This window comes from Gopherus flavomarginatus, chromosome 1 (assembly GCF_025201925.1).
Source record: "Gopherus flavomarginatus isolate rGopFla2 chromosome 1, rGopFla2.mat.asm, whole genome shotgun sequence".
Classification (NCBI taxonomy): domain Eukaryota; kingdom Metazoa; phylum Chordata; order Testudines; family Testudinidae; genus Gopherus; species Gopherus flavomarginatus.
In genome coordinates this window covers 33,117,564-33,143,934 of record NC_066617.1, presented here as the reverse complement: position 1 = coordinate 33,143,934, position 26,371 = coordinate 33,117,564, and the positions used below count along the sequence as shown (strand labels likewise).

General features: G+C 45.6%; 1 protein-coding gene and 1 long non-coding RNA gene across 4 annotated transcripts in view; one reads left to right on the top strand and one right to left on the bottom strand.

Annotated features, from left to right (window-relative positions):
* The window catches only part of CELSR1 (cadherin EGF LAG seven-pass G-type receptor 1), a 288,234-nt gene extending 264,054 nt beyond the window's left edge, over positions 1-24,180 (top strand). Inside the window, exons 25-35 of one of the 3 annotated variants that reach the window (XM_050935974.1) lie at positions 4,521-4,695; positions 5,266-5,378; positions 5,838-5,917; positions 7,923-8,049; positions 11,610-11,735; positions 13,934-14,070; positions 14,448-14,551; positions 15,461-15,628; positions 18,276-18,518; positions 19,017-19,281; positions 21,882-24,180. In XM_050935974.1, the coding sequence (XP_050791931.1) occupies positions 4,521-4,695; positions 5,266-5,378; positions 5,838-5,917; positions 7,923-8,049; positions 11,610-11,735; positions 13,934-14,070; positions 14,448-14,551; positions 15,461-15,628; positions 18,276-18,518; positions 19,017-19,281; positions 21,882-21,906 (1,563 nt within the window). In that variant the 3' untranslated portion in view covers positions 21,907-24,180. The remainder of the gene's footprint in view (positions 1-4,520; positions 4,696-5,265; positions 5,379-5,837; positions 5,918-7,922; positions 8,050-11,609; positions 11,736-13,933; positions 14,071-14,447; positions 14,552-15,460; positions 15,629-18,275; positions 18,519-19,016; positions 19,282-21,881) is intronic. The other 2 variants (XM_050935973.1, XM_050935972.1) reach the window with 2 other exon arrangements.
* Positions 9,786-16,683, bottom strand: LOC127042919 (uncharacterized). The gene is made up of 4 exons (XR_007772106.1): positions 16,513-16,683; positions 12,905-13,005; positions 10,509-10,563; positions 9,786-10,373 (listed from the first exon to the last, which is right to left on the bottom strand). It is a non-coding gene; the product is annotated as an uncharacterized LOC127042919 (long non-coding RNA).
* Positions 24,181-26,371: the final 2,191 nt, after the last annotated feature.

Sequence of the window (26,371 nt, the reverse complement as noted above, 5' to 3'; positions counted from 1 at the left end):
TACGACAAGGAGCTGCCAGAGCTGCCTCGCCCCTACTACGGCCCCGAGGAGCCCCCAGACCAGGCTTGGCCCGAATTCCCCGAAACATTACTGGACCTGCCGCCCAGCCCGGACTGGGAGGAACCGATGGTCCTGGACGTCCCCGGAACGGAGGTCCCAGACCAGGTAGGAGTAGAGGGGGAGGTAGGAAGTAGTCCAGGGGCACTTGACTCCAGTCAGGCTGCAGAGCTAACCTTGCCAATGTCAGTGTGTTTCGGTTGGGATCCCCACTGAATGTCAGCGGTGACAGCCGCTACTAGGGCCCCGGGCTGGAACGCAGAGGAGTGGGAGGGCCTGCGTTCCCCCTGCCACCCGTATCCGGGTGGCAGACTCCCCCTCTCTCCGGCCTAAGGCCACTGCTCTGCCCTGCCCCGAAGGGCCAGAGCTGATTGTAACTGTGTTTGGTGCCCCGCCCGAACCAAGGGCTGGGCCCCTTTTGACTCTGCCACTGCTCTGCCCTGCCCCAAAGGGCCAGAGCTGATTGTAACTGTGTTTGGTGTCCCGCCCGAACTAAGGGCTGGGCCCCTTTTGACTTTGCCACTGCTCTGATTGTAACTGCAGGGACAGACCTCCCGCGGGGCAGGGCCGCGGGCCCGAGGAGCGGCCCCGGGGACGACAGCGAGGCCGGTGTGGCTCCCCTCCCCCTCAGGGAGGGTCAAGCCCCAGCGGAACCTGCTTACAGTCCTCAACACCACCTCCCGGGGCTACACCGTCCAGTTTACATCTACCCCTTCAACCACCCACCCTCCATCACTATCCCTCTTCAGGGACGTCTCTCACAAGAGCCTACTCAAACAGGAGGTGAGGTGGCTCCTTGGCTTAGGAGTGGTGAAGGTGGTGCCAGCGGAGTTCAGATGCAAGGGGTTCTACTCCCGCTATTTCCTTATCCCGAAGGCCAGAGGGGGCTCAGGCCCATCCTGGACCTGCGAGGTCTGAACCAATACATGGTAAAGCTCAAGTTTCACATGGTTTCTCTGGCCTCCATCATCCCCTCCGTGGATCCCTGGGACTGATGTGTGCCACCCTTGATCTACAGGATGTGTACTTCCACATTCATATATTCGAAGGACACAGGCGGTTCCTCCATTTCACGGTTGGGCAGGAACACTACCAGTTCACTGTCCTCCCGTTTGGCCTGTCTACAGCTCCCAGGGTATTCACAATGTGCATGTCTGTGATAGCGGCCTACCTCAGATGTCAGGGGGTCCAAATCTTTCCCTACCTCAACGACTGGCTGGTCAAGGGCAGTTCCAGGTCGCAGGTACAAGATCACGTATCACTCCTACTATCCACGTGCGCCATGTTGGGCCTGTTGGTAAACAATGCTAAGTCCCTGTTAGTTGCGGTGCAGTGCATAGAGTTCATTGGGCCAGTTCTGGACGTGATGTCGGCCAGAGCCTCCCTCCCACCAGACAGATTTGAAACCCTGAGGGAGCTCATCAACACTGTCACAAGGTTTTCTGTGACCACAGCCAGAGCGTGCCTCCAACTCCTGGGTCATATGTTGGCATCATGTACATGGTTCATCCCACCAGACTCAGGATGCAGCCCCTCCAGCTCTGGTTGGCCTTGGTATTCTCCCAGTCCAGAGACAGGATGGACAAAGTCCTCACTATGCCCGAACTGGTGGTAGCCTCCCTGCGATGGTGGTCCTTCCCAGGGAACATGCTCCAAGGGGTCCTGTTCAGGGGTCGATCCCATCTGTGGAATTGGTGTCCGATGCATCAGACCTGGGGTGGGGAGCCCATGTGGGAAACCTTCAGACCCAAGGTACCCTGCACATAAATGTCAAGGAGCTCACAGTGGTCTTCTGGCATGTGTGGCCTTCCACTCGCAACTGGTGGGAAGAGTGGTCAGGGTTCTCACAGACAACACAGCCTCGATGTTCTACATCAACAGGCAAGGCATGGCCCATTCCTCAGCCCTCTGCCAGGAAGCCCTCAGACTGTGGGACTTCTGCATAGCTCACAATATTTACCTGGAAGCCCACCACTTACAGGACATCTGGAACTCTCGGGCAGATCGGCTGAGCTGAGACTTCTCCTCTCAGCATGAGTGGGCACTGCACCCAGAGGTGGTGCACAGGATTTTCCAAATGTGGGGCACTCTCCAAGTGGACTTGTTCTCGACCCAGCAGCACTGCAGGTGTCCCCACTTCTGCTCCGGGGAGGGTTGGGCATGGGTGCGATCTCCAACGCCTTCATTCTGTCCTGGTCGGGCCAACTTTTCTATGCCTTTCCCCCAATTCCACTGATCCGGCAAGGTCTTGGAAAAGATAAAGATGGACAGGGCCCATGTCCTCCTGATCACCCCGGCATGGCCCAGGCAACATGGGTACAGGACTCTTGTGAGCCTGGCAGTTGCCCCGCCCTGGCCATTGTTGTCCCACCTGGGCCTGCTCTCCCAGGACCAAGGTCACTGCCTCTACTCCAACCTAGCGGCACTCCACCTCATGGTGTGTCTGCTCAATGGTAAGGCCAGGAGGAGAGGACTTGCTTAGAAGGGGTTCAGCGTATCCTCCTGGAGAGCAGGCAGCCCTCCACGCGTCAGGCCTACCTGGCGAAATGCTCTTGGTTTTCCCTGTGGGCTGACAATCGGGGCTTCTTGCCTGTGGCTGCTCCAATCCATCTTGTATTAGACTACCTCCTTCATTTTAGGGCCCAGGGCCTAGTGCCCTCGTCTGTCAAGGTGCATGTGGTGGCCATATCCACCTTCCACCTGCCAGTGCAGTGTCACACAGTATTTTCTCATGCCACGACTGGTCGATTCCTTAAGGGTTTGGATCACCTCTTCCCATATGTTAGGCTCCCAGTCTCATGGTGGGACCTGAACTTCGTGCTGACCAGGTTAACTGGACCTCCATTTGAACTGCTACCTACATGCTCCTTGTCACCCCTCTTGTGGAAGGTAGCCTTCCTGGTGGCAATCACGTCCACTAAGCAGATCTCGGAGCCCCAGGCCCTGACCTCCAATCCCCCGTGCACAGAGTTCCATAAGGATAAGGTCCAGCTTCGACCACATCCTTCGTTCCTCCCTAAGATGGTCTCCGCCTACCATATGGGCCAAGACATTTTCCTGCCCATGCTCTGTCCAAAACGCCACACGTCCAGTGAGGAGCGCTGCCACCACATGGTGGATGTGAGACGGGCTCTGGCTTTTTACCTGGAATGTACAAAACTGTTCAGGAAATCTTCATAACTGTTCATCGCCTGGCTGAACACATGAGAGGCTGGCCAATCTCCACTCAGCGGCTCTCCAACTTGATCATCTTGAGTATCCGTACTTGTTATGACCTGGTGGGAGTCCCCCTGCCGCCGATTGTGAGGGTGCACTCGACCAGGGTGCATGCCTCGTCGGCTGCCTTTCTGGCCCATGTCCCTATTCAGGACATCTGCAGGGCTGCCACATGGTCATCGGTTCACATGTTAACCTCTCATTATGCGATCGTCTCCCAAACCAGGGAGGATGCTGGGTTCGGCAGGGCGATGCTCCGTTCTGAGTGTCTGTGAAGTCCTACCCACCTCCAACAGATATAGTTTGGAATCACCTATTGTGGAATGCACATGAGCAATCACACAAAGAAGAAAAGACAGTTACCTTTTCCGTAACTGGTGTTCTTCGAGATGTGTTGCTCATGTCTATTCCACATCCTGCCCTCCTTTCCCTCTCTCGGAGTTGTCTGGCAAGAAGGAACTGAGGGTGGGGGGAGTGCGCAGTCCCCCTTATGCCGTGCCATAGCGGCACCACTCCAGGAGTTGTGGGGGGTGCTCCCCCCATATGGGTACTGCCAAGGGAAAAACTTCCAGCACCAGTACACCTTGTGAGCACGCACACCTGTTGTGGAATGGACATGAGCAACACATCTCGAAGAACGCCAGTTATGGAAAGAAGTATCAGAGGAGTAGCTGTGTTAGTTTGGATCTGTAAAAGTGGCAAAGAGTTCTGTGGCACTTTATAGACTAACAAACATATTGGAGCATGAGCTTTCGTGGGTGAAGTGGGTATTCACCCACAAAAGCTCATGCTCCAATACGTTTGTTAGTCTGTAAGGTGCCACAGAACTCTTTGCTGCAGTTACAGAAAGGTAACTTTTTTTTTTCTTGTTAAGTGTTGCACACAGAACAAGGTGAGTGTGTTAGAATGGCCCAAGCCATCAAATGTATAGCAAATATACACAAAGAAATTAACTTCAGAAAAGGTGGTGGTTTAATAACTGAAAGAATTTTAACTGAAATATGTAATTCTCAACAGTCAGACAACGTGCAGGCCACACAATCTAAAAATAAAGGCTTACAAAATCACTTTTCCAAAGCTCTTAATACTGTGACAAAAGAATTAAATAAATTTTAATGTACAGTTTTTTTCAAAGACTTATTAATATTTTCTTTAGCATCTAGTGAATATCCAGTCTCATGTGTGTTGCATGGGTCGTTGATTCGGCAGGAGCAGCTGTAATCTCAATGTTCTTTTTCCTTCCCCAGTTTGTGTGCACTGTGATAGCCATCCTCCTGCATTACTTCTACATGAGCACCTTTGCGTGGATGTTTGTAGAACAGCTCCACATATACCGCATGCTGACTGAAGTGAGGAACATCAATTTTGGACATATGAGGTTCTACTATGTCGTTGGTTGGGGGATTCCTGCTATTATAACAGGTAGGAGAAGTGGTTCGCCAATGCTGAAAAGCCAAAACACCACCATTCCTTTCCCCTCCCCCACTATTCAGGATGCGTTAATGCATGTGCTTAACGTCTATTGAAATCAGTGGGACTTACAGTTAACCACGGCTTAAGTGCTTTCCTGAATCAGGGCAATAACCACCAGCAAATAAGACATCAGACTGAACTTGACAAATCAGCACAATGAATGCTGCTTGCCCTAATTAAAGTAATTTTCTGATGTTTACAATGGTATACACCTATTTGAATTCAGATTAAATCAAGATTTATTGAAAGCACTCAGAAGTAACATTGTCTGTATTGTAATTACTTTCTCTGTAGCTTAGAGAGATTTTGCTCGTCCTATGCTGGCAGACTAAGCTTATGTCTATATTGCTATAGAACAGCTGTGGCTGGCCCAGGTGACTTAGGCTTGGGCTGCAGGGCTATACAGTTTCAGTGTAGATGTTCAGGTGTGTGCTAGAGCCCAGGTTCTGGGACCCTCCACCCTCATGGGGTCACCAGTAATTTTCCCTGTTATCCTTTTCTTTCTGTTCTGTGCTTTAGGTCTTGCTGTGGGTTTGGACCCACAGGGCTATGGGAACCCTGACTTCTGCTGGCTTTCTGTTCATGATACCCTTATTTGGAGTTTTGCGGGCCCTGTTGTGATCGTTGTGGTCGTAAGTATTGTGGAGTTTGCCTCTTGCGCTTACTGTTCTCTGTTACTGTTTTTTTATTTTTGTTTGATCGCTATCTATTCAGAGTCTTATATAAATGTGAAACTATTGTATCCAATGTAGCAAAGGATTGATTGTATGAGTAATGGTTACATGGTCAGGCCCATGTTTTCTGCTTTTTCCTACCCCCTGATGAGTTTCATTTAAGCTCATCGTTTAGGTCTGTCTTACCAGATTTGTATTAATGCAAATTCAGTAGCATAGCATCCCAAGAAGGTTGCTAATGGACATTGGCTCAAAGCTTGGTCAGTTTGGAAATATGAAGAAACTCCTAACTACAAGAGAAAAGCTCTTGGCACTGAAGACTTTTGATGTTAAAAAAATTCCATTGTCAGTGAAAAACAAGCTCTGACAAATTCAGGAAGAAAGATCTATTTTGTGTTATTTACATTTCCCTTTCAGATCAACACAGTCATCTTCATACTAGCAGTGAAAGCATCATGCAGACGAAGACAACGCTCATTTGAAAGAACTGGAGTCATGTAAGTTTGCAGTCGAGGCTCAAAAACTGATGAAGATTCCTGACCAGAGACAGATCATATCCTTGCTAAAAAGAACTGTAGACAGTGGGAAAAGAAGCAGGATGCTGTACAAACGGGGGAAGTTTGTACTGAGCAGAAGAGGCTGAGCCAGTGTGCCATCCTTTCTCCCCATCCCCCACTCCTGGGCTCTGTAGAAACCTCTCCATGGACCAGGGGCTCTGCATTTTTGGTGGGGTTATAGCAAGGCATGAAAGGGGAAAAGTTGAGGGATTGGCCACTCCACCTGGTATCGTTCCAATCTACTACAAATTTTCTCAGCATTATCTTCCATGAAGTTCCCCATCACAAAATACATCTCCCTGAGGAGGTTTTGAGCTAGATGTTGGCAGACTCCTCAGGGCCATGTGTGGCAATGTAGACATGAGGCCCAGAGAGCTCTCCCTTTCTTCCTCATGCACCATCAGATTCATAGGTTTGCCTCCAGGAGTGCTCTTTCTTGCTGCTGTCTTGGCAAAGGTCTTTTGAGGCAACATGTCCATCCCAATCCACAGAAGGATATGTTCTCCTCACCGCCATTTGAGATGGACTGAGTCAGAAATTCCGCATGCTGAAACTCGCTGAGTTTCCTGGCTCTGTGATAGACCGTTTCCATTTAAGTCATGTTGTGCCCCAAGCTTGTAATTTACCTGTGAACTATAATGTGATTAGCTAGTGGCTAGACAGCTCCATTTTTCAAATTAATAAGCTATATGAGATTTCCCAAGGCATCCACTAGCTGTTCCTTGAACACATGTGCTAGTGGGCAGTTTTAGAAATAATAAGAAAAAAAGTGATTACTTTAAAAGTTATCGTTTGCTTTTTGTTTCATTTTTTAATCTCCTTAAGTGAAGAGAGTCTAATTGGCGTATAATGGAGTGTCATATTTGTCCCAGAATCTATATTCTATAAAAACAAGCTTTTACCAATAGAACTATCTCCATGCGTTTTTTAAATGTATGTGAAAATAGTATTTTTAAACAAATAAATACTTCAGAGTATATGCAATCCAAATCTTGCAACATTGTGCTCAGAGAGGAGAACCTGAAAGTGAAACTGACAAACAGAACTAAAATAGACTTTACTGATTTTTATTGTCCATGGGGAAGAAAATCAAGAAGTAAACAAACAGCAGAGTGTCGAGGAAAGTGGACTTCTAACATGTTTGTTTGAATGTTCTACGCTATTAGTGGCTTGAGAGAAGTTCTCAGAATCAGGAGCTACTGAATTTTTTCTGCTCAAATATTCATAAAGGGCCTGCCCAGTCACCAGAATATCCAGACACTTATCTCCCAGTTCTATTCCTGACTCACCCATGGCCGTGGGCAACTCATTTAATATTTCCCCAGCTGCTAATAATACCTCCTTGAGGAATGTGGCATCCTAACATCCTCCCCTATGGGATGTGCTAGTTGTGGCCCTGAGCCATGGGAAACTTTTGGAAAGTAATGCCAATTGGAGCGTCATGCCTCTCACTCACCAAACTTCAGAGCTGAGATTGTGTAAGAGTCATGCAGCTCCAGCCTCAATTCCTCCTTTCTGCAGCAAGTTGTGGATCTAGGAACTGTCTCTCTGTGCCAGGAGTGTAATTATTACTTGGTGCTTATTGACCACTTTATTTGTCAAAGTCCTTCACAGACATTAACTAATTAACAGCAGTAACCCAGGGATCAGCAGGCATTATTAGCCCAATTTTACAGATAGTAAAAACTGAGGTACCAAAAGATGAAATGACTTGTGCAAGACCACAGTAAGTCATTGACAGAGCCAGGATTAAAGCTCTGGCATTTCTGTCACCTAGACCCATAAACAGTTCACTAGGCCATGCTGCCTCTCCAAGCCAGGCCCTTTGCCCTGTATAGTGAATGAACAAAGTGCATTAAGAATTGTAGCTGGCTCATGAGTGTTAGATTATATTATTTTACTATTTTTCTGCCTTAATGCAAGTGACTTTGTGTGTTTACATTAGCTCTGTACTGCGAACTGCTTTCCTCCTCCTGCTGCTGATCAGTGCCACGTGGTTACTGGGGTTGATGGCAGTGAACAGTGATGTCATGACATTCCATTATCTCTTTGCCATCTTCAGCTGCTTACAAGTAAGTTATATAACATTAAGTTACTGTACCTCTTCAGATCTAGAACATGCTGCATATTGAACAGCCATCTCCCCGCAGTGATGCTCCATTAACAGGGAAAATCCATTAAATCCAATATCAGACCAGGGCAATTACCTTTTAAAACTGAGTTTCCAATTGAAGAAGATGGAAGGTCCTCGGTGCAGTTTCTACCCCCTTTGTCTCAAGGCGGAGTGGGGAGGGATTATTAGACCCTTCAGTAAATGGAGCTTTCTATTCTCTCAGTGATTCCAGATGTACTTTTAGTGGAATTCGTGGTGGGCAATTTCATTACTAATAAAAGGAAACGGTTTACCTCAGACACAACCTCCTGCCTGACTAAATAAACTCTAGTTATCGTCCCTTCTGTATTAACACTGGCGTTCTTGCTAGCAGTAACAAGAAGTTGTGGTTTTCCATCCCGTGTGGACAGCTTACAGTTGAATTCACTGTAGGAAAGACAATTGGAGGAGATGACTTTCATCTGTGTTAGAGAAGCTGTTAACAGCTCTGGAGATATTTAAGAGTAGGTTAGATAAATGTCTATCAGGGATGGTCTAGACAGTATTTGGTCCTGCCATAAGGGCAGAGGACTGGACTCGATGACCTCTCAAGGTCCCTTCCAGTCCTAGAGTCTGTGAATCTATGAACAGGTTGAAGGTCGTAGCACACCCCCCAGCTGATTAATAGGGACCTGGTGAGGAGATAGTAATGGGATTCAGAATCCGATCACTAGTTTGAATGTGGCTGTAAAGGCGCACGGCCGGGGCTTGACCCTCCCTGAGGAGGAGGGGAGCCATACCGGCCTCAATACACGTCGTCTACGTCAGCCCCTCTCTTCAGGGCTGAGCGACACTGCACAGTCGCTCGGGGCCCCAGCCTTTTGCTATAGGGCGGGGCAACAAACACAAAGTTATAGAGGCTCAGACCCTCCTGGCTCAGGGCTGAGCAACAATAGTTCAGGCAGCTCGAGCCCTTTAGGGCAGGACCGAGCAGCGGCAGAGTTAAAGGGGGCCCAGCCCTTGGTTCAGGCGGGGCACCAAACACACAGTTACAAAGGCTCCGGCCCTCGTGGGTCAGGGTTGAGCAGTCAGTAGTTCAGGCAGCTCGAGCCCTTTGGGGCAGGACCAAGCAGTGTCACAGTTAAAGGGGCCCAGACCCTTGGTTCAGGTGGGGCACCAAACACACAGTTACAAAGGCTCAGACCCTCGTGGCTCAGGGTCGAGCAGTCAGTAGTTCAGGCAGCTCGAGCCCTTTGGGGCAGGACCGAGCAGTGGCACAGTTAAAGTGGCCCAGGCCCTTGGTTCGGGCGGGCACCAAACACACAGTTACAAAGGCTCAGACCCTCATGGCTCAGAGTTGAGAAGTCAGTCACTAGACTTGATGGCCTCCTTAGGCCGGGGAGAGGGGGATTCTGCCACCCTTGAGAGGGTGGCAGGGGGAACGCAGGCCCACCCACTCCACTGCTTTCCAGCCTGGGGCCCTAGTAGCGGCGATCACCGCTAACGGTCAGTGGGGTTCCTGACCGCAACACACTGACACGGGTTCAGGTATACTTGCAGCCTGACTGGAGTCAGCTGCCCCCAGGCTACTTCCAATCTCCCCCTCTGGGTCTACCTGATCTGTGGCGTCAGCCCCTGGGAAGTCTAGTAGCATGGGCCCCTCCCGGCCAGGGCTGGGCGGTAGGACCAGCAGTACCTCTGGGAAGTCCGGCCAGGCCTGCTCCAGGGGTTCCTCGGGGTAACAGCAGGGACGGGGCGGCTCCAGCAGCTCCTCGTTGTAGCGGGCGCGGGGAAGCTCCAGCCAGTCAGGGCAACGGCCCTGGGCCTCAGCAGCTTCCCAGTCATGAGCACCCTCTGGCAGGTCTGCTCCCGACGGCGGCTGGACTCCAACTGAGCGCTGACAGCTGGCTTTTATACTTCCAGGTCGCCTCCTAACCCTCTGAGGGGCGGGCTCACTGCTCTGTGGCCCCGCCCCCTTAGGTGTCTGACAGGGCTCGACCCTCCCTGAGGAGGAGGGGAGCCACACCGCCTCGCTACAGTGGCCCATGATGGTAGTGACCAAAAGTCACGTGCATCTTGTTGGCCTGTGTGAAATAAATTAATTGACAGGTATCCACAGTACAAAAATCGCCATCAGAAATGGGGTCCCCTGGTTGTCAGGCTTAGTAAGAGATCATGGATTGAGTGGGTTAAAAATAAAACTCCTCACTTTCCTCTCAAGGTGGTTCCTTCAGCTCAGGGTATAGGCACATGGGTGGGCCACCATGGGGGATGCTGCAGTGCCACTGCTGTGTTACAACTGGTCTGTAAGGAAATAAATTCAATTACTAGAGATGTAAATCCTTTCCCAAGCCTGAACAAAAAATCTAAAGTAAAAGGATGTTAAATACAACATAAGTTCAGAGGGAAGAAAATAAGAGACTGGAATTTTCCTCTTACCTTGCCTGGAGAGTCAAAGTGCCACATAATGTTTCACATCATTGCCGCCTTTGAACTTTAAAAAAAAAAGATATATTTCTGTGAATTTCATTAATGAGTAATCCCAATGATTAATCAGATAGGACTAATTTGACTGAATGCTTAGAGAGATCATGCCTTAAGCTTAATATTAATCTATCTCAATTGATTAGTCTGAAATCATGAAATGCAGGCATCTTGGGACATTGGTGCTGCTGTAACTTCATGAGTGATGAATTCAAAGCAGTACACCTGCAACCTAAATAAACAACAGATTTGGCAGCTGCACCGAATGACCCCCAAACACACACACGCATGCTACATCAGCAGCCCCTAGATTACAGTGTTCCTGCCAGGAGTCTGAATAACCTGCAAAGAGGCTGAATGTAGGGGTGGCTGCTGGCTCAGAGGAACATAACACCTGTTAGCACATGGTCCCAGCCCCACCCTTAACACTCCTTTGCAGCTCCTGTTTTAGAGGGTTTGCAGAGCGCTCTCGCTCGCTCGCTAATGTTTTTAAGGGGATCTAGCACAAAAGTGCCCCACTTCTGCCAATTCCAAGGCTTTCACTGCTGGCTATGATATTTTGATGGGTTCCAATGTACCTGTCAGGATTTGGACCTCTACCCAGTGTACAAACTGAAAAATATTAATGTTGGTACCACACAAAAGCATCCTACAGTGTCCTGAACCATTCGACAAGGAACCTGAACTCTTGTGCGCATTTGAATAGAATGTTTCCCTCCCAAACTATAAGGGTGCTAACAACCATCCTCTGAGATGCACCAGGCAGTTCTCAGAGGAAAATTGCGTTTGTGTTTTCCCGGTCTTTTTGTGGTAATACAAGTAGCTGGTGGCAAAGCATGAATCCCTGAGGGATTGACCATTATCAATTCACTAAGGACAGCAAGTGCTTAATGCTATGGTGGTCAATCATTGCCATTAAAAGCATGTACCATAAGTTGGAATTAAGAGCAGGTTTGAAAAAGGCAGTTCACTAATTTCCAGTTGTATTTTCAGTCCAGTAGTAATAAATCGTGCATTTATCTTAGATTATTTTTCTCTCTGTGTCTAACAACCCAGGGGCTCTTCATTTTCTTCTTCCACTGCATTTTTAATAAAGAAGTCAGGAAGCACTTGAAGAACACTTTAACTGGAAAGAAACCCCTTCCAGATGACTCTACTACAACAAGAGCTACATTATTAACCGTAAGACGCCATCTTGGAAAAACGTTTTCTTGTTTATAGTTGTCATATAATTTTAACTAACTTGTTCATAACAAAATTAATTCTTTCTCCCTGCTTTGAGTGATTCACTGAAAGCCTTTTCATTTTAAAACAGAAATGAAAACTTTTGGGGACAGGAAATTATTTTCTTCATGTAAAACGGAGCATCATGAAGCTATTAGCTATTTGCACAAGACTTTTTGTGCAAATGCTAGTGGCATGGCTTTTTACTAAGAACTTTTTTTATTCTCACAAAGTTGAAAGTAAAGGTAGTGTCTGTTAACTATGGTTATTCATTTTATTCTAAACTGATTATTTATCAGCAATTTTCTGCCCAGTTTGTAATAATGTTAACTTGTATAAGTGGCAGTTGAAAGTTGTTAAGTAGAATAGCTAGCTGCCACTGAAATTATATTGCATATATTTTCAAGTGAGTAAAAGCAATTCCTTGTTCATAAAAAGATTCTTGTTTACAGTTTCCCCCATAAGGGAATATGTAAAGATTTGTTCTGGGTAATTATTGCTTGGCACTTTTCATATTCCTACTTATAAGACCGTTACTTAGTTCCCTGGGAGGCAGCTTTTATTATCTTCATTATACAGTTGAGAAGCTGAGGCAGGGAGATTAAATACCTGATTCTCAGAAGTGTTGAGCAGTCACAGTTGCCCCCAAAGAGGGTTAATAGAAAACTTTACCTCTGCCACTAGACCCCCTTCCATGTGGAGTCCCAACAAGGATCAATTCTCTCTCCTGTCCTCCTCAACATTTACATGCAACCATTAGGTGAACTAGTGAGATGACATGGACTCAATATACAGATGACACTCAGCTCTACTTCTCCTTCACTACCTATGATCATACTCTACCACCAAGATGGCCAGTGCTTGGACAAGATCAGCTCATTGATAAAGAACAGCAGGTTTAAACAGGACCACAGCAACACAGAGGTGATGCTGATGGGCAGAATAAAGCACTCTGAGTAGTTTGCAGCCACAGTATGAGCTCCTTTGGTTGAAAGTACACACGCACAATTGGTCAATTCAGTTCATAGTTTGGGGGTATTCTTGGATTCCATGCTGACATTAAGCTCTCCCATAAAAGCACCCACTAGTAATGCTTTCTACCATCTCCAGTTGGCTAGGAGACTTACCATCTTGGCAGACGAAGACGTGGCCTCATTTATTCATGCCTTCCTCATCTCTTGGCTGGACTAAAGTAACATGTTATACCCGGGGCAGAAAGCTTCAGCACCTAGGAAATTCCAACAAGGATACAACATTGCGGTGCAACAGAGGCTACTGCGAACACGCCATACATGTCCTCTGCTTCCTACACTGGCTTCTCATCGAATTTCAAGTAAAGTTTAAGCTCATGGTCCGTATCACCAATGTGTTCTTTGGCTTGGGCCCACAATATTTAGATGATCACCTGAATCTCCAGGATAAGGACCGTGGTCAACTACTCTGATCCTCAGGCACAAGAAAACTCTACAGTCAGGGTAAAGCTTGTCTGGACCGACAACTGAGCTTTCTCAGGGGCTAGTCTGAGACTGAGACAAACTCTCACATATGCTAAGGATCATCACAGACCTCACCACCTTCCCCTTCAAAAGACAGGTGCACTTCTTAAATCTGCGTTCTCTAATAAACACCAAGCAGCATATACATAAATAACCAACCTGCCTACTAAACCAAACCACTCCACCACACACAGAATTCTCCTGCTGGGGAGAGGATGAGAAAGAGATTGAATAACACATGACAGATGTTGGTCACATTGCTTAATGCACTGCTGGAAGGTGCTCAATACTGCGGTAATGAGCATGTATAAGAGCCTATAAAAATAGGAAAAAATGTCAATGGGAGCTGAGTTTGTGGTGCACTTCTGAAAATCAGGGGCTGTGTGACTTGTCTGTGGCCAGGGAAGAAGCCTGTGTCAGAGCTGGGATTATAACTCTGGAGTTTCTCATTCCCAGTCCTGTGCTCAGGCCACTCAAACTGTGATGCTTGGGAGCTGAGAGACATTGATTGCAATGGGGGAAAGTAGTTCCAACTCAAAATGTGCAATCTTGGGGTTCATGTATTTAGATGTTCTTCTGCTGTGTAGCCATTCTGGGGGCAGCTGAAGGAGAAATGTTTGTTTATTTGTTATCATTCACTATTACTATTTTTTTCCTCAGCGATCTCTGAACTGTAACAACACATATATAGAGGAGCCAAATATGTATCGCACAAATATTGGTGAATCCACAGTCTCCCTAGAGAGCACCATCAGGTCAGCCAAGAGCCACAATAGCTACCTTGCTTACATTCTCAGGTAATCGGGTGGTGGGTGCATGGCTTTCAGGCCTTTATTTTTCCCTTCTCATTGCTTCTGTGAGAAAAAAACTAACAAAAACCAACTAATGTTTTGTTCAACTTCTACTTGTCCTGTGTCTTGGCAGTTCTCTTTATGCAGTTGTTATCTTTGCATCTTCCTTTATGTATTTCTCATTTGCATGCAACTTTAGTGGGCAGTTCAAACTATAATTAAAATGAAATACTGTAAGTATTTTTGCTATTAGTTCTGTAGAGCTTGCCTGTTAAAATGTTACATTTGACAGTGCATAATGGAGATTTAGAGTGGTCTGTGTATTTCTGTCTTGTCACTAAGAATAGCATGTTGACCAAAAATGTTACTCCCCCATCTTTTAGGGATGAGGCCGCTCAGAAGCTCAGTGGGTCCTCAAGCCAAGCAAGGGCAGGTCAGACAGAAGCAGATTCCTCCATTTTTCATAGAAATCCATCAAAATCCAATGGTAAGAGCTTTTTGGAGAATTGCTTAGAACCAAGTGTGCATTTCTTCCTTCTCAGCTTAATAAAGATACTTTCTTGAAAAGATCCTATAATTAAAGTAGTAACCTCTCCATCTTACTCTGTTTCACTTTCAGTTTAAATAGCTGTACTGGCATAACAAGATATAAAGGTGTTGCCATAGTTATTGAGTATCTTTATCTAGGACAAGGGTTCATAGTAGAAATATCATGTGTCTATTTTGTATTAGGATCTATTTCTAATTTGATGGCAGGTTGCCACGAATTGTGTAATTGTTTCTGGATTCTCTTTCCTTTCTCACAAAGTTATGCACAGTTTTTCTTCCTTGCTTTTCAGATGGAAATTTCTTACTGGTGGAAAGCTTGAGGAAGTGTCTTCCTTTTACTACTTTTCAGTTTTCTATTCCTAGGTCTTCTTGGTGCTTTATGATGGAGAGTCTATGTGTTGCTTTGACCAAGATGGCACTGGATGACTATTTTGCACATTGAATAGCAGAGAGAATTGTGCTCTCCAGCCACTGTGTATACATAGCAATTATCCAGCTAATGAACTTTAGTCTCTCTCTTCTTCCCACACATTTAAACTTTATCAACAGTTACAGGAGCCACAATAGTGCAAACTAAACCATATAAAACATTAAAGTGTCTTGTCCAGTTAGCTGTACTGTACAATTTTGTTTCACTTGATTTCCTCAGATGAAGACTGCTGCACTAATAATCTATACTCATGTGGCTGGCTGGGCTGTGTAGGCGTAAGCATTCTAAAGCGCCCATCACCATGGTATCTGGGAGCCTGCAGTGGTTTTCTTTCACTCCATTCATTTGGCATGTAGATTTTCATGACTGCCTTTCAGGTTCTAATCCCTGTGTTTTTTGCCTCCTCCACCTCGACAGAGCATGATTCTGATTCTGACAGCGAGTTGTCTCTTGATGAACATAGCAGCTCTTACGCTTCCTCCCATTCATCAGAGAGTGAGGAAGATGGGATTGAAACGGAGAAGAAATGGAACACAACCACTTCCAAAAACAATGAGCGTGGCCCAATCCACAGCACTCCTAAAGGTAAAGCAGCTGCTCATGCTGAAGGAATAGATTTCTTTCCCATATTAGAAAACGAATTGAGTAGTGGATGCATGGAATTGACCAGGATAGCGTACAGCTACAGCTGCTTTGAATCCCTGTTTTCTTATTGTTGGTGATATCCAAGAGATGCTTGTTTCCCCAAGCAGAGAGGATTTGTCCCCTGTGGTGAATGAATGCAAGAACAAAGGACACTTGAGTAAGTGTGCACCAGCTACTTAGCGTACCAATGCAACATGGCTGTTAGCATTGCAGAGGGACCCCTGCAGGGCTGTTTCTCTCCACAAATGTAGTTGGAAATGGCACTACACAGCTATCTAAATATCAGCAGAGGGGGGACAGGAAGAGGAGGCAATAAAAGAGCATGGCAATTTGGGGGGAAAAAGGAACACCTGCAACGTTTCCCCCATACAATAGAATAATGGAGATTTCCTGGGGTCAGAGGAGGGCATGGAACTGAAAGGTTTGAAATTAACACTTGCTATCAGTCACTTCTGTGCACCGTGTCCCTCCATGACTCTTTGAAGATACAGGTTTTGTTCTTATGCTGAGAGAGACTGGTACGGTCAGACAAAACTAAGTGGGTTTTGGCTCTCTGGTGTTCATTCACACTTTCCCTTGCTTCATCCTATACAGGTTTGCAGTTCCCTTTTGATTTTTACATTCAAACAAACACAAAGTAAAATTCAACCAAAATTGCTACAGTTTTCCCACAAATGTAAACTGATGTGATTAAAACTCAACCCAGCCTTGGAGCAAGTTTTGGGTTAGAGAGTGTTTTCTACAAATGCATTCATTACTGTAGCAACTAGGCTTATGGCTGAATTGATGATGATGGCTTTAAATTCAGCTCTTTATAATTATACCTTGACAATGGTAGGTGCTTCCATCACAGCATTTGTGCAGCGTCGTGAATTTTCCATTTAGCTTGGTATCTCAGCGTTTGCTTTTTTATTAGCCTCAGGCATACAGGGCAACTCCTGGGTTCCTAGGAAACATACTGCTCTAATACTGCGTGAGAGATCTTCTTTTTCTTATCAAAGGAATGCACAATTACAGGTTTCTTCACGGAAAGGTTAATCTTCTGGAAAGAACAGTATAAAGTCATTCCTGTTTAAGGACCAGATTGTTCTCCACTTGCTGGACAATGAAGGAGGGTTCAAGGGGGTGTGCTCGCACCCCCTAGCAACTGGACTGCAGTGCATGTTCCTGTGCTCCCTCAAGCATAGGGCTTGCTCCTTCCATTTAAGTCCAAGGGTGCAAGTCATCTCAAAGGGCAGAGAAGAGAAGGCAGGGCCATGCTTCAACATACAAGTGTATCGGCCAGTAGAACTACTCAGGCACATAAAGGATGAAGAGTATGCTGCTGCTGCTGCCCCCTGTCATAAAAAGATAGTTAAGGGTTAATGTCTCTTTTACCTGTAAAGGGTTAACAAACAGGGAACCAAACACCTGACCAGGGGACCAATCAGGAGACAAAATACTTTCAAATCTCAGTGGAGGGAAGCCTTTGTTTGTGTTTTTTGGGTTTGGATTTGTTCTCTCTGGGTCCTGGAAGGGACTAGATGTGCAACCAGGTTTCTTGCCAATCTCTCTGCTACAGCCTCCTGTATATTCAGAATAGTGAGTATTAAGGAACAGGCAGTTATAGTCTTTTTAATTGGTTTTCTTTATTTGCAAATGTATATCTAGCTGGTAGAGTTTTAATGTGTATTTGGCTGGAAGTATTTTAAATTGTATTTCTGCTGGAGGAGGCTTTTTCTCCAGTTTCTATAAGCTGACAGACTCTGTAACTTTTACCATCTAAATTGCAGAGATACTTTTACTCTTTTTCTTTCTTTTTATTAAAAATTTTGTGTTTAAGACCTGTTTGATTTTTTTCCCCTTGTTGAGGCTTAAGGGAATTGAGTCTGTACTTAACAGGGAAGGGGAAGGGAGGGGGAAGGGGGAATCCCTTTGTTTTAGATTCACGGAGCTTGAATCTGTATTGCCTCTGGGGGAGGGAGAAAGGGGGGGGAAGGGACATTCCTCCCTGTTTTAAGATTCAAGGAGTTTGAATCACGGTAATCTTCCAGGGTAACCCAGGGAGGGAAATCCTAGGAGAGGCAACGGTGAGGAAAGGGGTTTACTTTCCTTGTGTTAAGATCCAGGGGGTCTGGGTCTTGGGGGTCCCGAGGGAAGGTTTTGGCGGGACCAGAGTGTATCAGGCACTGGAATTCCTGATTGGTGGCAGCTTATCAGATCTAAGCTGGTAATTAAGCTTAGAGGAATTCATGCTGGTACCCCAACTTTTGGACTCTAAGGTTCAGATTGGGGAAAGATACTATGACACCCCCTCTGTGAGGGAGCTCCAGGAAAAAATCTGCCTTGGGGAAATAGAATTCCTCCCAGAACTCCACCTGGGCCAATGTACCAGCACACTGCCCCCAACTAGGACTGTATTTAACTGGCAGGATAGCGACCTCCAGCAGCAGGTTGGACTAGCTAATCTTTAGAAATGGGCTGCTGCAAATGACTGTTCCAGTGAAACTGTTGCAGAGAATAGGACTAGTTGAGCAGGACTGGAGGGAAGAACCTCAAGTTTTGTCGAAGGTTGGTTTTCGAACCAATGTGTTTTTTTGCATTGCAGTTGATTCTATATCCAATCATGTGAAACCCTATTGGCCCACAGAGTGCATAACGACAAGCGATGGGGAGGATCCAGGTGGGAAGCAGAAACTGAAAGTGGAGACAAAGGTCAATGTAGAGCTTCATAGGGAAAATCAAGTGAACCACAGCAATGAAGCACCTCGAGAAACTGAGAACGAAGGGCAGCAGAAAGAGAACAAACCTCTACAACAGCAGAATAACCAGCACCCGGAACAGAGGAAAGGTAACTCAGCCAACCCAGTGCATAGAAACAAGTCAGAGACGAAGTGAAACTTTTGGTAGATTCTATGATGGTAACTCAGAGATCCAAGCTGAAGGATTCTGTTGCCACATGAGGAAAGTGGGGAATTTGCCAGGTTTCCCCTTCATTCCTTTCAGCCTAATGACTTCTCTAGCAATCTGCAGCGAAACTTGGGCAGTGGCAGGCATGGGCAGGCTTGGCCATCAGCACCATTCATGTTTTGGCAGAATATGGTTGCTCTGTAGGGGCATAATACCCTTCAAATTGGCTTCAGTCTGTGTAACCAGAGAGGTCTATGGAGGGGCAGTAGGGACTGTTTTTAGATGGGTCTAACCTTTTTATTTTAACATGGAATAATGGTGACAAACTTGAAAGAATCTGCTAATAAAGGGTAAATGATGCTTTTGCATTTGTTCAGTTTGATTAAATAAAATTACCAAAATAATTAAAACTTCTGATCCTCCTTTCTTTCTATACCAGGCATCTTGAAAAATAAAGTCACCTACCCTCCCCCTCTGATGGATAAGAATATGAAGAATCGACTACGGGAAAAGTTATCAGATTATAATCAAACCACTGTCTCATCCAGGACTGCTTCCTTAGGGACAAATGATGGGGTTCGTTCACCCTCTGACACTGGGGTGACAATAAAAAATCCGCGGAGGGAACAGTCTCGAGATCAGCTCAATGGAATGGCCATGAATGTTCATGTGGGAACAGTGAATGCTGAGACCTCAGATTCTGAGTAAGTGCCAGTTTGAGACTGTCTTCCCACAATCACTGGCTTCTGACTTCTGCTTCTTTCTCTTCCCTGCCCAGAGTTCACTTCCACACAAGGCTGCACCGTCTCATTTTTTAGATTTTCTAGGCTACTGGATTAAAGACTTGGGACAATGACTGTGATAACTTCTTATTTATACAGTGCCCCATGCCCAAAGGCTTAGCATCTCACTAAATAGACAGAACATATTACAACTGAACACATACTCTAGACTAAAGCCCTCAACCACAGACATGAAAAAACACCTCTCAAGCAGCCTCAAATTAAAAAGGCCAGGATGACTGGGGCAGTAGGGGGTGGCAGGAAGGGGTCAGGGGCTGGGGCTGCAGGCAGTGAACTTGGAGGACTGGTGTCAGAGGGGAAGCGGTCAGAGGACTGGGGCATTGGTGGGGGAGGAAGAGGCGGTGTTATGGAGCTGAAGCTGTGGTGAACGAGGGGGCTGGGAGGGACAGCTGTAGTGAGGGGAAGGAAAGGGAGGGTTAAGCAGGGTGAGAGGTCTGGTGAGGTGATGGAGAAAGGGAGATTCCACTGAGCAGAGTCTCTTGAGTGTGGGGAATGGGAAATGTGGAGGCATGAGAAGGGACGTGAGATGCTATGGAGCAGATGCTTTGATCACCCAGGACAGGACTGGGAGTCAGGAATGGCTAGGAGCAGTGAGAGAGTGGAGAAGGTGCATGCTGAGCAGATGCTCTTGGGCAGTGTTTCTCAAACTGGGGTTGCCGCTTGTGTAGGGAAAGCCCCTGCTGGGCCAGGCCGGTTTGTTTGCGTGCCCCATTCGCAGGTCGGCCGATGGCAGCTCCCACTGGCCACGGTTCGCTGCTCCAGGCCAACGGGAGCTGCTGGAAGCGGCGCAGGCTTACTTACTGCCCACCACTTCCAGCAGCCCCCATTGGCCTGCAGCGGCGAACCGCGGCCAGTGGGAGCCGCGATCGGCCAGACCTGCAGACGCGGCAGGTAAACAAACCAGCCCCGCCCTCCAGGGACTTTCCCTACACAAGCGGCGACTCCAGTTTGAGAAACACTGCTCTAGGGAGCAGAGAGGGCCAGTGTTGAAGACCAAAGCTATGGGGAGTCTAGTGCAAACAGGGTAGAAAGTCAGCGGCAGGAGCCCCAGGGAGTTGGGGGTACCAGGAGGCAGAGTAGGACAGAAACTCCAGGAAGATGAGGGACGGTCCCAGTGGGAGGGAGGGAAGTGGGAGTGCTGGAAGCGTGGAGGGCTGCATGCAGTGGGAGGAAGGGGGGTAGGAACTCTGGAGACCTAGGAAGGTCTGTGGCACTGGCACAGGGGGCAGATGCCAAAGAGTGGGTGCTCTGAGGAGTCGAGAGTGAGGAGATCTTGGGTAGTGGGAACGGGGTGAGGGGAGGGTTGGTTCTAAGTATCAGGGTGCCAGAAAGGCTGAGAGCAGTGGGAGCAGTGGAAGAAAGTTGAGGAGCAGTGTCAGGGTGCATGAGCCCCAAGGAACTGGGTCTCAGGAGGGCTGGGAGTTGTGTGAGGGAAAGGAGTGGATAGTTTGGGTCAAAGGCATGAGGAGCTTGGCATGGCTGGGGCGAGGGAACAGTGCTAGGGGAAGATGAGTCAAGTTGTTAGGGAAGTCCACGGAGCTTGGTAGAAAAGTGACATACAATAATACAGTCCCTAAAAATATCATAGATGTGGTTAATAGAAGTATATCTGTTGGGCTGAAATTGGTGCATATATTTGCCATTATGAACTAAAGATAGATTTAAATCCCAAGCACAGCACAGCACAGCACAGACTTTCCTAAAACAGGTATTCATGTAATGATTGTTTCATTAGTGATCATGTCCAGTAATATGTCCAAAGTTGAAATTATGAAAATGACATACCTGTACATTCCTTCTTTACCCAAACTTTACTTTACATGTTCAGTTTTCCTTAAAGTACCACAATAATAATAAATATCCTAATTCTTTTCATAAGGAAATCTCTAACACAGCCTTAACCATGACATCGTGATCAGCTCCTCCAGCTCCAGTACACACACTCTAAGCTGGTACACAGATTTCTCTAAGCTCCAGCTGAAAAGCTACCCTCCAGTCTTCGGAAGTTGGCTATTGTAATGTTCCCCAGTTAGCCAACAAGCCTAAGTATTACTCGCTAATAGTAGCTAGTTGCTGCTATTAGTAGTAGTATTCACTCACAGGGAATTGCTGGCCAGCCTACAATGCTGAAGAAAATATATATACTGTTATATCTTTGTACCATTTATGTATAAGTTATGGCATGAGTCTGTTTGATATGCAAAGTTTCTAACACCGTGTAGGATTTCAGTACTTTATGAAATGCACGCCTCCTTCTAGACATTAACCAATTACATGCACTGTACAGGCTTCCTCTCATAATGCATTTCTGTCTGCATCTCCTGTAAATAACTTTCTTCTGTCTTATTTTGTCCTTTGTAACAAGAGCAACCTCTGCCCTGCAAGCACTTCATTGGTGAAGCATGGTAATTTACTAAAATGGAATAGGTAGTTTCACTTGAAATTGTTTGCCTGTCTCTATTTAACCCTAAGCCTGCATGGTTACTTCTTCTCATGAACAGAGGCAGTAATGAAACTTCAATTTGAATCATCAGGAAACAGTGATGACTTTTCCACCTGGGGACTACTTGCTGTGATGTCACTTCCTTGGTACCTTGGATTTCACAGGAGACGCTGCATATCGAGGATGAGGATGGTACTGCTTCCTCTGCTGTTACACATTATGGCAGACTTCTGACTGCTCATACATGAAACATAGTACCCAAGACATGCATAATAAGGCTACATTGTGGTACATTCAATGGCTGTGTGAATATGTAACTGTGCCAAAATGCATGGAGACATAACAGGGACTCATTACGATGGATGAATGATTAGAAGAAGTGTTGACAGAGTCACAGCAACGCTGTAGGAACTGCTCATGTGCGCAGCCCATACTAATGACTTACACAAGGAGAACAAATCGTGTTTACTACAGTGGACCTACAATAAGTCAAATTATCAGCCTTAAGAAAAGCACTAGAAGATGCCTCTTGCTGAGGTACAGTGTGGACCATTCAGCTTCGTGAAACTCTAGAGAGAAGAATATCACACCAAGTGCCCTTCCGTATCTATGCCAGCATCTTTACCAGCCTTTGATGGACACAGTGTCTTAAAAAAATGTCCTTTATATATAAATATATATATATATTAAAAAAATTGTAGATAATTTTATATATTTTGTATGGTGACTCTAAAGAAGGAAAAGTTCCTTTGTATATTTTACATTTATACTGATATTCTTCATTTGATGCTAGGAAATCAATGGAAAGAGCTCTTGATTATTTTTTTATATTAAAAATTGCACAGTTGTACTTGAATTTGGCATTTGATAATGTAACTGATGTTTGCATCAAAGCCACCCTAAAATGCAGTGCAGTTTTTAAAATACTACAGTGAAAAGGTTGAATCTAAATTTATAAATATAATTTATAGGCTTCTGTTTCCAGATTATGGAATATTTTAAGGATGCAGTGTGTATTTTTGATAACCTCTACCAAAACCAACAAAAATGTTCATTTGTTTTTAAGGTGTTTTGGCCTCTTCTCCCATATTTTTTAATTGGTGTTTACATTAAAAAGAACAGAAATCGAATTTCCCAGCTAAAAGATATTGTATCTTCAGCTAGTCAAAGATTTCAAAACAGTTCTTGGAGAGAAATCAATTCTGGTTTACAATATTTCCCTATACTTGTGTAATTTACATGCTAGTCACCTTTTGACGTAGCTTTTCATCACATTTTTCCTACTAAGCAACAAACCAGGGTCTTGTTGTGAGGACGCACTTGTGCAGTTCCCCCATTGCACAAATACTGTGTGAGGCTGACTGCTTTGTTTTACTTTTTATTTTTTACTCTGAGTCAACATTTTGCCAATTGGAGCAGAAACATGAGTCTTTAGGAGATCTGTGTTTCATTTCTTAACTGTTTGGGAAATTCCTGGCTGTCTTGTTGTTTTGCAATACAAACACAAGTATTAAACAATTTCATGTTTCATGCACACTAAACATATCTTCACAAGTGTAAGAAACGTGTAGTGTCTGCCAGTCTCATCTTTTTACAGTGTTTACAAAAAAAAAATGTGAAAAATAATTGTCCACAATAAGTATGTAGGGAAATGTTTCTGTTAGCAGTTCCTTTTGGCTTGAATATATGACTCAAAATGAGTCCTTAAAATTCCACTTGTGAAAATGATACATTTGTTATCTACCTTTTCTTAGTGTTATGTATTTCACACTGTAGTACTTTTTCATAGTGACCATTTTGAGACGTTATTAGCTGTTCCTTTGTATGAATGTGCATGTGAGGGAGAATAAACAGAAACAATACATCAGACTGGATAAAATGCAGGAAATTAACAAAAAAAAAAGCATATACTGTAGTAATATTGGTTTTATTATATCCGTATGCATTTTTAAATCTACTTGAGGTCTTTGGAAAGGGGAAAGGATACTGTCTCTTTAAAAAATTATGCAACATACTGCGTGAAATTTTCTGATTGAAAAAAGTTTATGTTTAAGTGTCTGTCACACTTGACTGTGTGCTCAGATACCGTGAACAACCTGTGTTAATCATTTTGCATCTGTGTATGTATATTTTGCCCCCGTGAGATGTAGTTAGTTTTTATTTCAATCAGAACTTTTTCAGTTAACGTGTCAGTTGTATTAATGACAGAAAAATTAAACCTATTTTTATGACTTGTTAAAACTTTATGGCAGGTTAGACACTGGAGGTTTTTTAACAAAATGTGTATTTATTAATGTGCAGAACACTGGAATTGCAGCACAGATGAAAGGAGAATAAATTAAGATTTTTAATTTGTATTCCTGCTCTGGCTGTTTATTTTTCATGGAGTACTGATGTAGAAATGGACAACTTTTGAGTAGCATTTCCTATTGTTTGTAAAGGAGTTGTTTGAAAATGCAGACAGGAGTAATGTTTGTACTGATAACAATCACTTTCCTGTGAAACAGAAAGGTTGAAAAACTCGAAGAATGTTCAGCACCAAAGTAGCACTGCTTGCGAGATTTTAAATCTTTGGTTATGCTTCTGAGCAAGGTTGCTGAGCATAGAAATTAGAGAGTAGAAATACCTATTAAATTAGCTTGTACATCACCCTGTAGCATCCAGCCTCATTTTGAATATGCCAGTAGGCATATCTGCAAGCTGGATGCTACATGTCGTATTCTCCCAAGATGTCCTTTCCTGAATCTTGATGTCTTTCTAATGCTGAAATTTATTAATCCATTTCTTACTATGAGTAAGTTAAGGGGGCTCTGCACAAGCATAGGGCTCTGTCCATGCAGATGAGCTTGCTGAATCAGGGCCACAGATTGCACCAATCTAATTTGACCATGTACGAGCATCTTACCATTTGGTTCAGTTACAACCTCTAGGTTGACTCCCCCATTTAGTTATCTGCTGTGGTTCTTCCTTCTAGAACATTCCAAGGAGCAAACCAGTATAAGCTGATCTTTTTGCTTGAAAATTACTAACATTTATTCTGGATGCCTTCACAAGGTTCTGAGATATCAAATATAATGTTAGATAAATTCTTCACCATGCCTAATGTCCACAGATCCATTACAATGGGCACTTCAGGCTGCTTGCAGCAGCCAGACCTATCAGTCACTGGTGGCAGCAGCAGAAAGCCCTGCCTCTGAATCATAGAATATAACGGTTGGAAGGGACCTCAGAAGGTCATCTAGTCCAACCCTCTGCTCAAAGCAGGACTAATCCCCAGACAGATTTTTACCCCAGTTCCCTAAATAGCCCCCTCAAGGATTGAACTCACAACTGGTTGGTTAGCAGGCCAAACTATCCCTTCCCCTCTCCCACTAGATTTGCTTTGCCCCCATAGTGGCTCAGCCAGTTCTCACTGCTGCTTTACTGAGGGCAGCCCATGGTTATTGGGCTCCATGAGATGTTCGGCCAATGCCCAGCTGTGTCCCAGGGCTGTGTTTGACTTCTGGGGAGTTTTTTCCTTCGATACGGCTTCCTGTCCTGTGGCGTTGTGGCTGGTGCCCCCGCAGGCTTCAGGGAGAGAGGTAGGCTGAGAAAGCCAAAGGCAAAAGGAAAGGTCTGGTTCTTCGAGTGCTGTCCCTGTGGGTGCTCCACATTAGGTGTCGATGTGCCCCTGTGCTCGTAGCTGGAGACTGAAGGTAGCAGTGCCTGGTTGGGCCGCACATGTGCAGACCTCTTCTCGGGCTGCCTCAGGCAGTTAACTGATGCTGTGCAGCCAACCCCGCCACACTTCCTTCTCTATCACCTTTGGCTCGGATCAGAGCATTCAGCAGCACCTTGCAGTTACTATTAAGTCCCTCTTCTTTTTACCTGTAGTTAGTAGTCCTCACTGAAATACTATCTCCCTTTTCTCTTTCTGTGTCTCAAAAAAAAATAAAATAAAATAAAAATAAAGTATTTTCCTCATAGGACCCTAAGTTTCATTTACCCAGCAACTGCAGCAGCGCTACAGCCGTAATTCTCGCCATACAACTGAGAGACTACGCTCCTTCTGGGGCATGCCTGCCCCCTCAGGGTTTAAACGCTGTGCTACCTGCCGGCTGTCAATACCCCTCTCAGACAGCCACTGACAGTGTGTCCGGTGTCTGGGTGAGACACTCATACAACAGAAGTGCCTGCACTGCCACAACCTCAAAGCACACACAAGAAAGGCAAGAGATTTACAGCTGAAGCTTCCCTCATGGAGAAATCCCTTCGCCCAGCATCTGAGCCGGAAGTACGAACCCCTCCTGGCTAGGAATCACCTCCGGCCACGTTGAACAAAGGCCCCTCTTTAAGGGCAAAGTGGCCCAACCAAACTGCCAAGAAGGCAGCAAAGAGACAGGAGACCACATCCCCGACCTCAGAGTCATCTAAGAAAAGGAGCTCTGATAGCAGCCAAGCACTGCCGGTACTGCCAGGATCGGCTATATCCGCAGACGACACGCCAGGGCCCTCCAGTACCGACGATGCCAAAAAGCAGAGAGCTCCTAAACATCGAGCTCTTTTACA